This window comes from Triturus cristatus, chromosome 5_1 (genome assembly GCF_964204655.1).
Source record: "Triturus cristatus chromosome 5_1, aTriCri1.1, whole genome shotgun sequence".
Classification (NCBI taxonomy): Eukaryota; Metazoa; Chordata; class Amphibia; order Caudata; family Salamandridae; genus Triturus; species Triturus cristatus.
Window position 1 is genome coordinate 103,612,811 of NC_140587.1, and position 12,658 is coordinate 103,625,468.

The following is a 12,658-nucleotide window of genomic DNA, read 5'->3' on the forward strand; positions in this document are numbered from 1 at the left end:
TCGGACGGGTGCTAATCACAGGATAGAGCAACGAGATGCTGGAGCAGACATGAACATCGATTCACAAAGGAGTAGAAAGGAAATCAAACACCCTTTGACCCAGAATACATCACAGAATTAACACCCATGCTATCGTGGTTGCCCAAGGCTCCGGGTCACGCAGGGAAGATATTGGTGCCCGGGAGGAAAGGCAAAAGCCAACATTCCTTTCCAGAAAGCGTCGGGAGAGTTATTCACGGGCTCCGGCCCCTTCCCGGACACACTTCTCATAAACAAGAGCCTTCTGGGACCCTTTGTCCTGGCACAAGAGAGCGTCTCAAAAGGAACACTGTGCCGCTCTTTGTTTGAGGCGCTATTTATAGATGATGCCCTTAAGTGTCTGGACTACGGAGGATAACAAGGATGCGCGTGAATAGCACGGCCACTCTTCTTTCATTGCGCCTTCTCACTGCTTCCGAGGCGCTCTCACGTGGGTGACGGTTATTGAGCCTTCTCACTGCTTCCAAGGCACTCTCACGTGGGTGACGGTCATTGCGTGAGACGTAGGTGATGGTCATTGCGTGAGCTCTGAGCCAGCAAGCAGCCAGACGCTCCAGCTTTTACCCCGTCTGTACTATCCTTTTAAACAAATTTGCTCTGTTTATCATGGAGTATGTGTCTATTGTCCAGATATGTACAAAGTTGTCTGCTGTAGAAAGAGCTCATCTGCTGCATCTTGAGCTCCAGATGGCTCCAGGATATTATTGGATAAATGTTATGTAATGGGCTCATTTTCAACGAAGGACTTTTTAAAAACGTTATATTAAAAGACATCTGGACGATTTCCTTTTATTAAGACACAGCTGCAACCCAAGGATCTACTTAGATGGTGGACAGATTCTCTCAACAACTGTCTCCTGACTCGTTCCAGTAAACTACAGTTTAAACAATCCGGAAGTCAGGCGCCCTTGCCCGGGACGTGGGCGGGGCCTGCTCCGGCAAAAACAGAAACCGGCGTGCCGTGCTAACGCGGGGCTCCCATGCTGAAGGGAGAGCCCCACGGTGGAGGCAGGAGTGGAGAGAAGCCCCGTGTCCCAGGAGGGGGCCCGGGTGTACAGTGCGGCGGCCGAGGCTGCCCACAGCAACGCGGGGCTCCCAGGAGTGCAGGGAAGCCCCGCAAGAGAAGTGCTGCAGCCGCGAGAAGGAGCCCCCCCCCCCCAGAAGAGGAACCGGTGAGTGAAAAAGGGCTGGGGGGCTCCGTGTGGGCTATTGTTGGTGCAAAGTGTCCTTTTGCCATTCTGAGCGGCCCCGTCTTGCAGCGGGCCGCTCCAACGGGGCTGGCATGTGGTCGGAAGGGGGGACAGGAGATGTGCACATCGGGTGTGTGGATGTGCGTGTTCACGTGTGCGTACACCGGCTCAAATCCGCCAAAAGCCTTGCGCATGCCCATCTCCTGTCCCACTTCCAAGGCAAGTCAGCAACAATAGATCTCGCTGGCGACAGCGCTTTCGTGCTGTGTTCGCCAGGCGAGACCTAAAAAGCAATATTCTAGAATGCCTAATGTTAATGATTGTTCGAAAGGCAGGACTGAGCAGAGAGAATTATGTTTGGTTTTCTCTACACAAGATGGCACCCGTAAGGATAAAGAGACATTTTTACAACAGCAAGTCCAGAAAAGGTGAGGGACGCGCTTCACTGTAAACTCCATCAGGACGCATGGAAATCTATGAGTTATTTACTTTGCCAAGCCTTTCTACTTGAGATTTTGTGAATCCGATCAAATTAGTACATGTCCACGAATCATAAACCCAAGGGTCACTGGTGAGCATCTATGCAGGTGCATTATACCATGCAAACCCAGTGACAAAGCAACAGAGCGCTGTACAAGAGGGGGCAACATTGGAGCAAGAGAGGAGGAGTTTTACATTAACTATCTTTATATAGAGAAACAATGGTCAATAATCTCTGATTTGTAAAATGGCAAATACAGCCATAACCATATTGGGATTAAAAAAAACAAAAACAACTAACGGTGTGTGTGTGTGTGTGCGTATGTATCTATATATATATATACATATAAAATATATATATATATATATACACACACACACTCATCCTGGGTAGAGTACCGCTATGATATTCGGAACTCCGCAAAGTGCGAAAAAAACTGTGCGTTAGATAAATGCTGTTTGCAGTGATTTTCAGTGCCAGGTGCTAGTCCGCACTGTGCAATCATCGCGAACGGCACCATGCACAGCGCAAGCGGGCGCTGCTTCCTTTCTGCTGCTCAAGTCGATTTTTACTTGAGTGACAGCTTTCTCAACGTGAATAGACAGTTTCAACAGCAGCGGTTGCGAGCATACGCGACCACTCCCAATGAGGAATCTGACAGCCCGCGTTGAGAAATCTCGCCGGCAGGTTGATTTTCCATGTTGACGAACACGAGGGAGGAAAGAAACTCTGCTACGTGGAGCAGAGTTTTTCGTAACTATGCGAGCTCCGCGTAACAGGGAGCGTGTTAAACTAAGCAAACTCCGTTCAATGCCCAGACTTAATATATACACACATACATATACATTTATATATATACATACACATAAAATACTTTTTATTGCTTCTTATTTTATCTTACTCTGATGAATCTGCATACATTTTTCGAAAAGAAGTGTAAATGCACAAGTTTGTTAAACACTTTGACTAAGTCTTCCCAGTAAGACTACCAGATGGACGCCGGTTCCACCAAGTGAGGATGGCGCTTGATCCAACTTAAAATCCAGGCCATGTTAGAGTGAACACTGCTGAGTGCTTTAAAATATTCCCATAATAAACAGAGATATTGTGACAACCTGCTTCGTGAACTGACATTTAAATATAACTGGAATTCATCGTTACAGCTCCATCTGAGATTTCCCGGCTCTTGCACACTTCTGAACAAATGTCGGGTGCAATAGGGCAAGGTAAACACAGCCATATGTATTCATGACGTCACCTCCAGGCATTGCCTGCAGACCAGGCAACACTAAAATGGCGGTCCCTGTCTGCCCTCGCTTCCGCCTCACAGAGGCACACATTATGCAAGATGAACTCACCCATCTCACACGCCCTGTTCGTCTCTGCAAGGCTCTTCTACTCTTCCACTGCCAGACCAGCCTATCGTTATCCCCCCTCCTCCCAGTGTGGTGGGGCACTGCCTCAATACCCCTATTTACAGGCCTCCTGTGGGGCTAATAGCAGTTACCAATCAATGTGATAAAATAACCTTAAGAATTCCCTAAAAAGGGGGAGGAGCCTAGCGCGTGATCAAGATGGCCGCGTGAGCTCAGAGCTCCCGAGACCCTCGCTCCCTCCGGCAAATATCCTGTGAAGCATCCTGTTTTTAACACCTGGAATATTGGAGGCGAGCCGTTGCTGAGGTGATCGTCGATGTCCGGACTGAAATCGCTCACCGGAGGCCGAAGTTGTGCCACATGGAAGTTTGCGGCCTACTCCCCGGAAGCATCCTGTTTTTAACACCTGGAATATTGGAGGCGAGCCGTTGCTGAGGTGATCGTCGATGTCCGGACTGAAATCGCTCACCGGAGGCCGAAGTTGTGCCACATGGAAGTTTGCGGCCTACTCCCCGGAAGATGCCCGGGGCTTGCGCTGGCACAGTGCCCGAGCACTAATTGAACAACAGCGGCCGTGTGAGGGGCGAGCCATCGGGAGGACGGTGCCATCACTTTCGCTTTCGCTTTCGCTTTCCTGTTTTCATCGCGCCCTGGCCTGGGAGTGAGTCGCGCCGGTCACTTGTTGCATGGTCGTCTTCTCTGGATGGTCAAGGGGATTGTTTCCGCAGAAGATCACGATGTCGGCCAAATCGGAAGCCGAAAAACAGAAGCCCAAGAATACCAGGCGGGGAGGATACACCCAAACCAACAACATGGATCGTTATGCCCAGCAGAAGGGGTCACCGGGCGGATCGAGACGGCCACTGGAAGCCTTGAAAGATGGTTTGCCCCCCGCCACGGAACCAACCCTGCAGGATATCATGGGGGCCATCGAGGGGATGCAGTCCTCTATCGGGCAGCAATTCGAGACCCTGGCACATAAAGTGGACACAATCTCGATCGACGTCAACTTGATTCGGGCAGACCTGGGGAAAACTAATGAGCGGGTTCAATCCTTGGACCTTAAAACCTCTGGCCTTATGGGAGATGTCTCTGATCTGCAGCTGGAAGTCCGTAACTTGAGGACCGCAAACGACCTCTTTGCCCGACGGCTGGAGGACTTTGAAGGCCGGGCACGGCGCAATAACGTGCGCATTATTGGGGTCCCGGAAAACTCGGAGGAACAGTCGGTGGACCTGTTCGTGGAGGACTTGGTGGTAAACCATCTGGCGCCCAAAGGCCTCAGTAAGTTCTTTACTGTTTAACGGGCCCACAGAGTCCCTGGTGGGAGGCCCAAGGTGGGGGCCCCTCCGAGACCGATTGTCGCCAGGATCTTTAATTTCAGGGACCGCGACGCCATTCTACAAGCATCACGAGTGTCCGGCCCAATGACTTTCCAGAACACCACAGTGAGTTTTTATCCGGACTTTACCCAGGTGGTGCAGAAGCAAAGGCAGAGCTTCCTGGCGGTTAAGAGAAGGCTAAGAGAGATGGGACTGCAGTACGCCATGCTCTTCCCGGCCAGGTTGCGTGTGGTGTATGAAGAGCGGACTTTCTTTTTTGAATCACCGGACATGGTCGGAGACTGGCTGGACACATTGCCCCAACGACGGACTAGCGGGGAACATGCCGGTGGAGCAGAAGGTGGCCGTGATGAACAAGAGTGAGGACTCGGGTGCTAGATCATTTTGATTTTGCCCAGGACAGTGACTCACAGTTTTCGGTTCCTCCGGGAGGGTGGTAGCCCGGGGGGCGGCGGGGGTATGAAGGGAGCTTTTTCCTCCTCTGGGGTTCTTTTTGTAGATTAGTCTTTGAATAGGGTGACAGGCACACTGCAAGTTGGGGGGGCTTTTTAAGCTTACGCAGGGGTGCAGGGTGGGGGGTGGAATGGGGTTGTTGAAGTGGTTGTTGTTGGTTTTTTGTTTTGCAAGGTGTTGTGATGCAAGCTTCTGTAGCTCGAGTGCGGTTCTACGGGGGGGTGGAGGTCTCCTTACATTTCGGGATGGGGGTAGGGGCTTAAAGATACTCAGTTGGAATGTTAAAGGCTTAGGGGATCGTATTAAGCGAGGGATTGTCCTGCAATTTCTGAAGCGATGCTCCCCTGATATAGTTTTATTGCAAGAGACGAACTTGATAGGTAACACGTGCTACGCACTCAACAGGAAGGGCTACAAATTCGTTGCACACTCGGGGTTTTCCTCGGGCTCTAGAGGGGCTGGAATACTTGTCAGGCCCTCGCTGCCGTTTGAGGTTGACTCCACCACTGTTGATGATAGGGGGCGATTTGCGGCTGTGGCGGGGAGGTGGGAGGGCAGGACGCTGGTCCTGGTTTCGGTTTATGTCCCTCCTGCGCTGCAGCCCTCCACATTTGCGGACCTGGGGAGGGCTCTGTTGGATCTCCCAGAGGGAATGTTGGTGGTGGGTGGTGACTTTAATGCGGTTGGCTCCGGATTGCTTGATAGACACCCGCCAAGAAGCTCTGGGGGGGGCGCAGAAATGGCTTTCAGACTTTGTGGATACCCTTGGTCTGGTTGACTGTTGGAGACTGCTGCATCCCACTCAGCGGCAGTACACTTTCCACTCCGGGGCGCATGGCAGTCTCTCTAGAATTGATTATGTGCTTACCTTGGCTGCACACGCCTCCTTTGTGTCCGAGGCTAGGCACATGGCTAGGGGTATTTCTGACCATTCGCCGGTGTGGATCTGTATGGATGTTGGTAGAGGAGTGGGGGGCAGGGTGGCTCCGATTAACCCCTGGTATCTCCGTGACCCTAGGACTCGTAGCGCGGTGCTGAAGGCGGTCGATCTCTACTTCCAGGAAAATCTAGGCTCGGTCACGTCTGCGGTGTCTTTGTGGGAAGCGTTTAAAACTGTGCTGAGAGGAGAGGCCCTTTCCTTGATAGCGGCAGCCAAACGTCGGAGGGATGCGGAGGTCGCTCAGATCGAGGCGGAGATAGCGGCTCTAGAGTTGGTTTTGGAGGAGGAGGTTACGGCAGCAATGCTGCATAAATTGAGCCTTAAGCAGTCGGAGTATAAGGCCCTGGTGACGAATGCAGCCAAAGCCCTGAGTAGGGAGCAGCAGGGGCGACTGTACGATGTTGGGGACAAGGCCGGGAAATTAATAGCGTGGCTGGATAAAAAAGAGCGGGTCAATCGTGTGGTGCCGGAACTAGTAACAGAGGGTGGCGTTATTGTCACTGAGCCGGATGGCATAGTCCAGTGCTTCGCAGATTATTTCCGCGCGGTCTATACCTCTGTGTCGGACAGGCCGGTGGAGGACTTGTGTGAACTTCTGCGCGATCTGGCTCTACCTTGCCTCTCTGACATAGACAGGGAAGATCTAGACGGTGACATCACAGCTGACGAAGTCGCGGGTGCTATCCGTTCACTGCGCCCGGGCAAGGCCTCGGGCCCGAATGGTCTGCCAATTGAGCTCTATAAACTCCGGCCGGACAAGATCGCTCCACATCTGCGAGCTATGTTTGTAGAGGCGCGGGAGACGGGATGCCTTCCATTCGACCAACGCCTGACGACAATTGTGGTCATACACAAAGATGGCAAGCCCAGGAATAAATGCAGCTCATATAGGCCGATTTCGCTACTTCATGCCGAGCCGAAAATCCTCGCTAAAATACTGGCCAACCGTTTGATCAGGGTGATCGGGGACCTGATCCACCCGGACCACTCCGGTTTCATCCCGCACCGTAACACTGCGTTGAACCTTAGGCGCCTCCACGGCGTGCTCGCAAGGACGGGGTCGCTGCGGGAGTCGACCATTGTGGCTGCACTTGACGCCACGATGGCTTTTGACACGGTAGAGTGGGCATATCTGTGGGCTGCACTTGCAAAATTCGGCTTTGGACCTGGCTTTGTTGGCTGGGTGAGACTACTGTATGAAGGACCCTTGGCTAAAGTCGCGGTCAATGGTAGGGCGTCCTGTCCGTTCGGGCTGGGGAGGGGCACCAGGCAGGGTTGTCCCCTGTCGCTGTTGTTGTTTGCTCTCGCTCTTGAACCGCTGGCGGCATGGATACGATGGCACCCGGACATAAGGGGGATCCGATGGTCACCAGATCATGAGGACCGCATTTCTCTTTATGCCGACGACATTTTGCCATACCTCACTTCACCCAGGAAGTCTCTCATAGTAGTCTGTGACATTTTGACTTCTTTTGGTAGGAACTCGGGTCTCACCATTAACTGGGGGAAGTTGTATCTGTATGCCCTGAGTGGAGACGTCCCTGTTCTCCCGCGGAATTGCTCGATCCAGATCGCCCGGGAGGGCTTTTTGTATCTAGGGATCTATATCTCCACCGATCCAATTGTTCGATATGATAGAAACCTGCTCCCTCCATTGACGCGCCTGCGGCGGGATGTGGCGGGCTGGCGGCGGTTGCCGCTTTCCCTCCTTGGCCGTGCCGCGCTGTTGAAAATGATGTCTCTTCCCCGTTTTCTCTATGCCCTGCAGAATACCCTGGAGCTGGTCCCGGCCAGCTATTTTCGGGAGGTCGAGAGCCTACAGCGCTCGTTGCTGTGGGATGGCCGACCGCGTATAGCTATTGCAAAGCTGACCCTTCCGTGGTACGATGGGGGTATCGCGCTTCCTGACATTAGAAGATACTATTGGGCCTCTCAGTTGAGTGCGATCAACCATGGAGTCTACGGTCCGGCGCTGAGCCCCGGCTTCGCTATGGACCGGTGGTTGCTGCGCGGGGGTAATTACTTCAGAGCACTCTACTCCAGGTCAACGGATGGGTCCCTCATGGGGCCAACCAAGGCGGCGGTGCACGTGTGGAAGGCTGTTACGAACTCGCTGGGTTGGAAGGATAGGCTTACCCTCGCTACTCCGCTGTTTGACTCCGATATGTTGGGGAAACTTTGGCACACGAAGGGATTCGAGAAATGGGACCTGATCGGGATATCCAGGGTGGGGGACCTGCTGGTTAAGGGACGAGTTAAATCGTTTGACGAGCTACGGACGGAGTACGATCTGGAGGGTACGGAATATTTCCGGTATGCACAGGTACGCCATGCTCTGCGGTCCGTCCTCGTCGAGGGGGAGACTGTGCCTGAGTCCTCTCCCTTGGAGGATCGGATCCTGGATGGCCATATGCCGGAGAGTACAATCTCCTTAATTTACAAGAAGCTTGTTAATGTCCGGACTGACCTCCTCCTAGGGGTGCGTGATCAGTGGACTAGGGACGGCCTTGAACTGGATGATGAGGACTGGCAGTATGCCATCTCCTCACCTAAGGAGGTCGCGATCCCGGCACGACTAAGGCTGGTCCAGCTTAAGATACTGCATAGAGTCTATGTCACAGGGCCCGACTGATTCATATGGGTTTCTCCGAGGATGGCTTATGTAAGAGGGGCTGTGGGATGGTGGGCACCTTCCTACATATCATATGGGAATGTGGTGTGATCGCGGAGTTCTGGAAGCAAATTCATGTTGTGATGCAGGAGGTCACGGGTATTGCACTGCTGCCAGAGGCACAGCGCTGTCTTTTGAATGTCTGGGGTCCTACTGACTATGATGCGGCGCAGACTCAATGGGTGACCCTAGGAAATATGGTGGCGAAGCGTGATATTGCGCGACTGTGGGGTTCTCAGAGATCTCCCGCTATGGAAGCATGGATGGAAAATATGGACTGGAGCATGTTTAGGGAGAAAACGGTGTATAGTGCCCGGGGGCGGCCTAAGAAATGGCATAAGATATGGGGACGATGGAACCAGTATAGGGGTGATATATGTCTGCCCCCGGCCTCTGAACCGTTAGGGGAGCAACTTTCCCCCTAGCTTCACTTCCAACTTGGGATTTTCATGATGACTATATGCTAGAATGTTAGCGCCTCTGCTTCTCCCTCATCCACCCGACCGGTGGCTTTGTTCTGATTTTGGGAATGGGGCCGCGCCCCCATCGGGAACTGGCACGAGTTTATTGTGTATACTGCCTTGCTTGTGTTATTTACTTTAGGTTGTTTTAAAAAAAGGAACCTTTGTTTTTTCCTGTACCAGAGCTATGGACACTTCCATGTGTTGTACTTAATTGGCTGCCGAACCTCCGGGATGTCGGCTGAATAGCTGTGTTCCAGACTGACCTAAATAAAGGTTTTTATAAAAAATAAAATAAAAAAAAAAAGAATTCCCTAAAAAACCCTAAAGGAGTTTTATTGTTATTATAAAACAGGGAACTTGCCCATGTACTGTGTACTACACAACCATAACATCGCCGGTCAATCCCCTAAGCCCCCGTTTATGGAAAAAGTTATGGTTGGAGCAGAATGTGGCACTAGGGCAAGCCTAGCGCCCAGTGTGCACTGGGCACAGCACTGAGGGAGATTGTTACTAGGCACAATTTTGGGCCTGAGCCAGCAGATACCTGGCTAAAGACCCTACTTTCATGTCCTAACCTGGACTCTGTCCTACATAAACACCTTTGACATTCTCAGACTAGAGTCTACGTTCTGGAGCTTACCCTTATCTCATAGCGTTTTAGAGACTTTAATACATACCTGGATCCTGGTGGACCCACTGCCAGCCAGGCACGGTGGATAGTGTACAAAAGAGGCATAACCTATTATCACTAAACCTAAAAATGCCCCTGAAAAAACTCCCTTAAAGGTTTTTTATGGTTGGCTCCTAAAATTACCAACTAAAATGTTATTATAAACAAAGATTTCCTCAAATCCCTTAGGTGAAAGGAAGTTATGGACCGACACCTAACACCCACTGAAATACCCCAGCTGTGCTTAGATAGGCAAAGATGTCCCCTAAGTACTGATGACCTCACCAGCAACATCGCGCGTGATCAGACTAATAGCATTTTGTACAAAGGCATTGGATGCACTTGAATGGTCAGACTTCTACTGAAAGTTATGGATGTTGTCACTGCCCCTTCGTCCCAAGCTATAGGATGGCAAGTGGCAACCAATCATAGTTGAGCGGCACATGCCTTTTACCTTAACTCCTTGAGATGAGAAGGCAAACTGGTTAGTTCCCTGTAGAATCTATGCAGCCCCCATAACTGGAGTCCTTATTCCCTCTCAGTTGCTGGTCGTCTGCTCTGCGTGGCGTGTCACACTTGTGTGGGAAACTCAGTGCACAGAGGTTGGTGGTCTGTGGGGGGCCTGGTGAATGTGTGCCCAGAATGATAGCTCCCCTCCAGGTTGTACTCATTCCTACCAGTTATATCACCCACGCTCTCCGCTACCTCTGTACAACTCTTTGTAAATTTACTGTCTGCTGATTGGCACAGTGTTTACATTTTACATGCTTTAAAACCAGAAAATCTATGGAAAATGTTTGGTCAGTAAAGGTTATCAGTTGGCATACTTGTTAACTGCTGCAGCCATGCCTTCAGAATGGTGGGAATCGGGGTACTCAAGACCCAGTAAAGGGCCACTATACATGATGAGTGGCCATGCACTTATCAAGTACCACCACCCACTGTGCCCACACAGTGTCCGCCCAACACAAGCCCTGAGACTGTGGAAGAGCTCCTTTACGGGACACTTTTTCTGTTTTTGAGTGTCTGGTTCAGATGCTGGGGCATCACTGGGTATGCTGTATGTGTGGGTTCCTCAGTACTTATAGGGATCTGTTCTGAGCATCTGGTTTACTCCAGGGCATGACATGGGGCACTGCATATTTGAGTGCCTCCATAGGTCCTGTGGATATACAGGACTCTTGTATTCTGTGTCTAGGACATCACTCAACAGGCGAGGTGTCACTGTGTTCTGATAGATGAACATGATGTATTTTGAGAGTCTGTCCTGCTCCAGCCATGGGTTAGAGAGGGAGGATGTCACTGCACCTCTTTGTGTGCTGGGGATGTCTTCCACGTATCTGCCCTGCTCTAGCCATGGTTTGGAGAGGGAGGATGTCACTGCACCTCGTTGTGTGCTGGGGATGTCTTCCATGTCTCTGCCCTGCTCCAGCCCTGGTTTGGAGAGGGAGGATGTCACTGCACCTCTTTAGGTGCTGGGGATGTCTTCCATGTCTCTGCCCTGCTCCAGCCCTGGTTTGGAGAGGGAGGATGTCACTGCACCTGTGTGCTGGGGATGTCTTCCAAGTATCTGCCCTGCTCTAGCCATGGTTTGGAGAGGGAGAATGTCACTGCACCTCTTTGTGTGCTGGGGATGTCTTCCATGTCTCTGCCCTGCTCCAGCCCTGGTTTGGAGAGGGAGGATGTCACTGCACCTCTTTATGTGCTGGGGATGTCTTCCATGTCTCTGCCCTGCTCCAGCCCTGGTTTGGAGAGGGAGGATGTCACTGCACCTCTTTATGTGCTGGGGGTGTCTTCCAAGTATCTGCCCTGCTCCAACCCTGGTTTGGAGAGGGAGGATGTCACTGCACCTCTTTGTGTGCCGGGGATGTCTTCCAAGTATCTGCCCTGCTCCAGCCATGGTTTGGAGAGGGAGGATACCACTGCACCTCTTTGTGTACTGGGGATGTCTTCCAAGTATCTGCCCTGCTCCAGCCATGGGTTAGAGAGGGAGGATGTCACTGCACCTCTTTAGGTGCCGGGGATGTCTTCCAAGTATCTGCCCTGCTCCAGCCCTGGTTTGGAGAGGGAGGATATCACTGCACCTCTTTAGGTGGCAGGGATGTCTTCCAAGTATCTGCCCTGCTCCAGCCCTGGTTTGGAGAGGGAGGATATCACTGCACCTCTTTGTGTGCTGGGGATGTCTCCCAAGTATCTGCTCTGCTCCACACCAACAATTGAAAAGGATGAATGTCAGCTTGCCTCTGTACGTCCATCATGAGTGTCTGCTCTGCTCATTGGTATAACTTGGACAGTCAGGGTGTTTTTCTGTACTGGGCAGGATTTCTATGTATCTGCTCAGCTTCTGGTCATCTCATGGAGAGCCTGGAGTTCAGGTTGGGTCAGTATATACTCAAGGGTACATTTCGAGTATCCGCTCTGCTCCACAGGATCTATAGGAGAGGCTGGATGCCAGGGTCCCTCAATGCATACTAGGACTGTGTTCTGTATCTGCCATTTTCCATGGTATTGCCCAGATAGGGTGTGTCTTGTAAGACAGAGTCGTGCATTGTACAGCTAGGGCAGCTCTTGGAAGGACGGATGTTTGGCTGTCTCCCATGCACTAATGTATTCAGTGTATCTCAAATCTCATCCTGAAGTGGGTCGCTTGGCAAAACTCGACGTCATGATCCCTCAGTACCAACATTATGAGTGTATTGTGTGTATCTGCATCTGCAGGTTGGCAAATAGTCAAAGGACTGGATGACTGCCTACCTTGAATCTGTGCTTCTGAGGCCATGCAGTGTTATGTATTATTTTGGTGTCACTTGCTTCTACTTACCTGCAGGTTAAGTGGTATTTCAGGGTTTAGGCCAAAGATCAGCGCATCGTGGACTTCTCGGACATTCGGAAAGCCTTCCTGTTCATGGAGCAGAAGGATTGCATCGATGATTCCAATTTTCATTGGGAAGTTTACAAGTTTCAAGCCTTGCAGCAGCTGGGATACAAACTCACCCACAGTGATGGTCTTTGGGAAGGTCTTAAGAAAAAC

The 12,658-nt window shown here is 51.4% G+C and overlaps 1 protein-coding gene across 1 annotated transcript in view; it reads right to left on the minus strand.

Moving 5' to 3' along the window:
- WDR97 (WD repeat domain 97) overlaps positions 1-12,658 on the minus strand; it is a 619,749-nt gene that overhangs the window by 173,289 nt on the left and 433,802 nt on the right. The window contains exon 20 of the mRNA XM_085604522.1: positions 12,449-12,646. Coding sequence (XP_085460648.1) covers positions 12,449-12,646 — 198 coding nt within the window. The remainder of the gene's footprint in view (positions 1-12,448; positions 12,647-12,658) is intronic.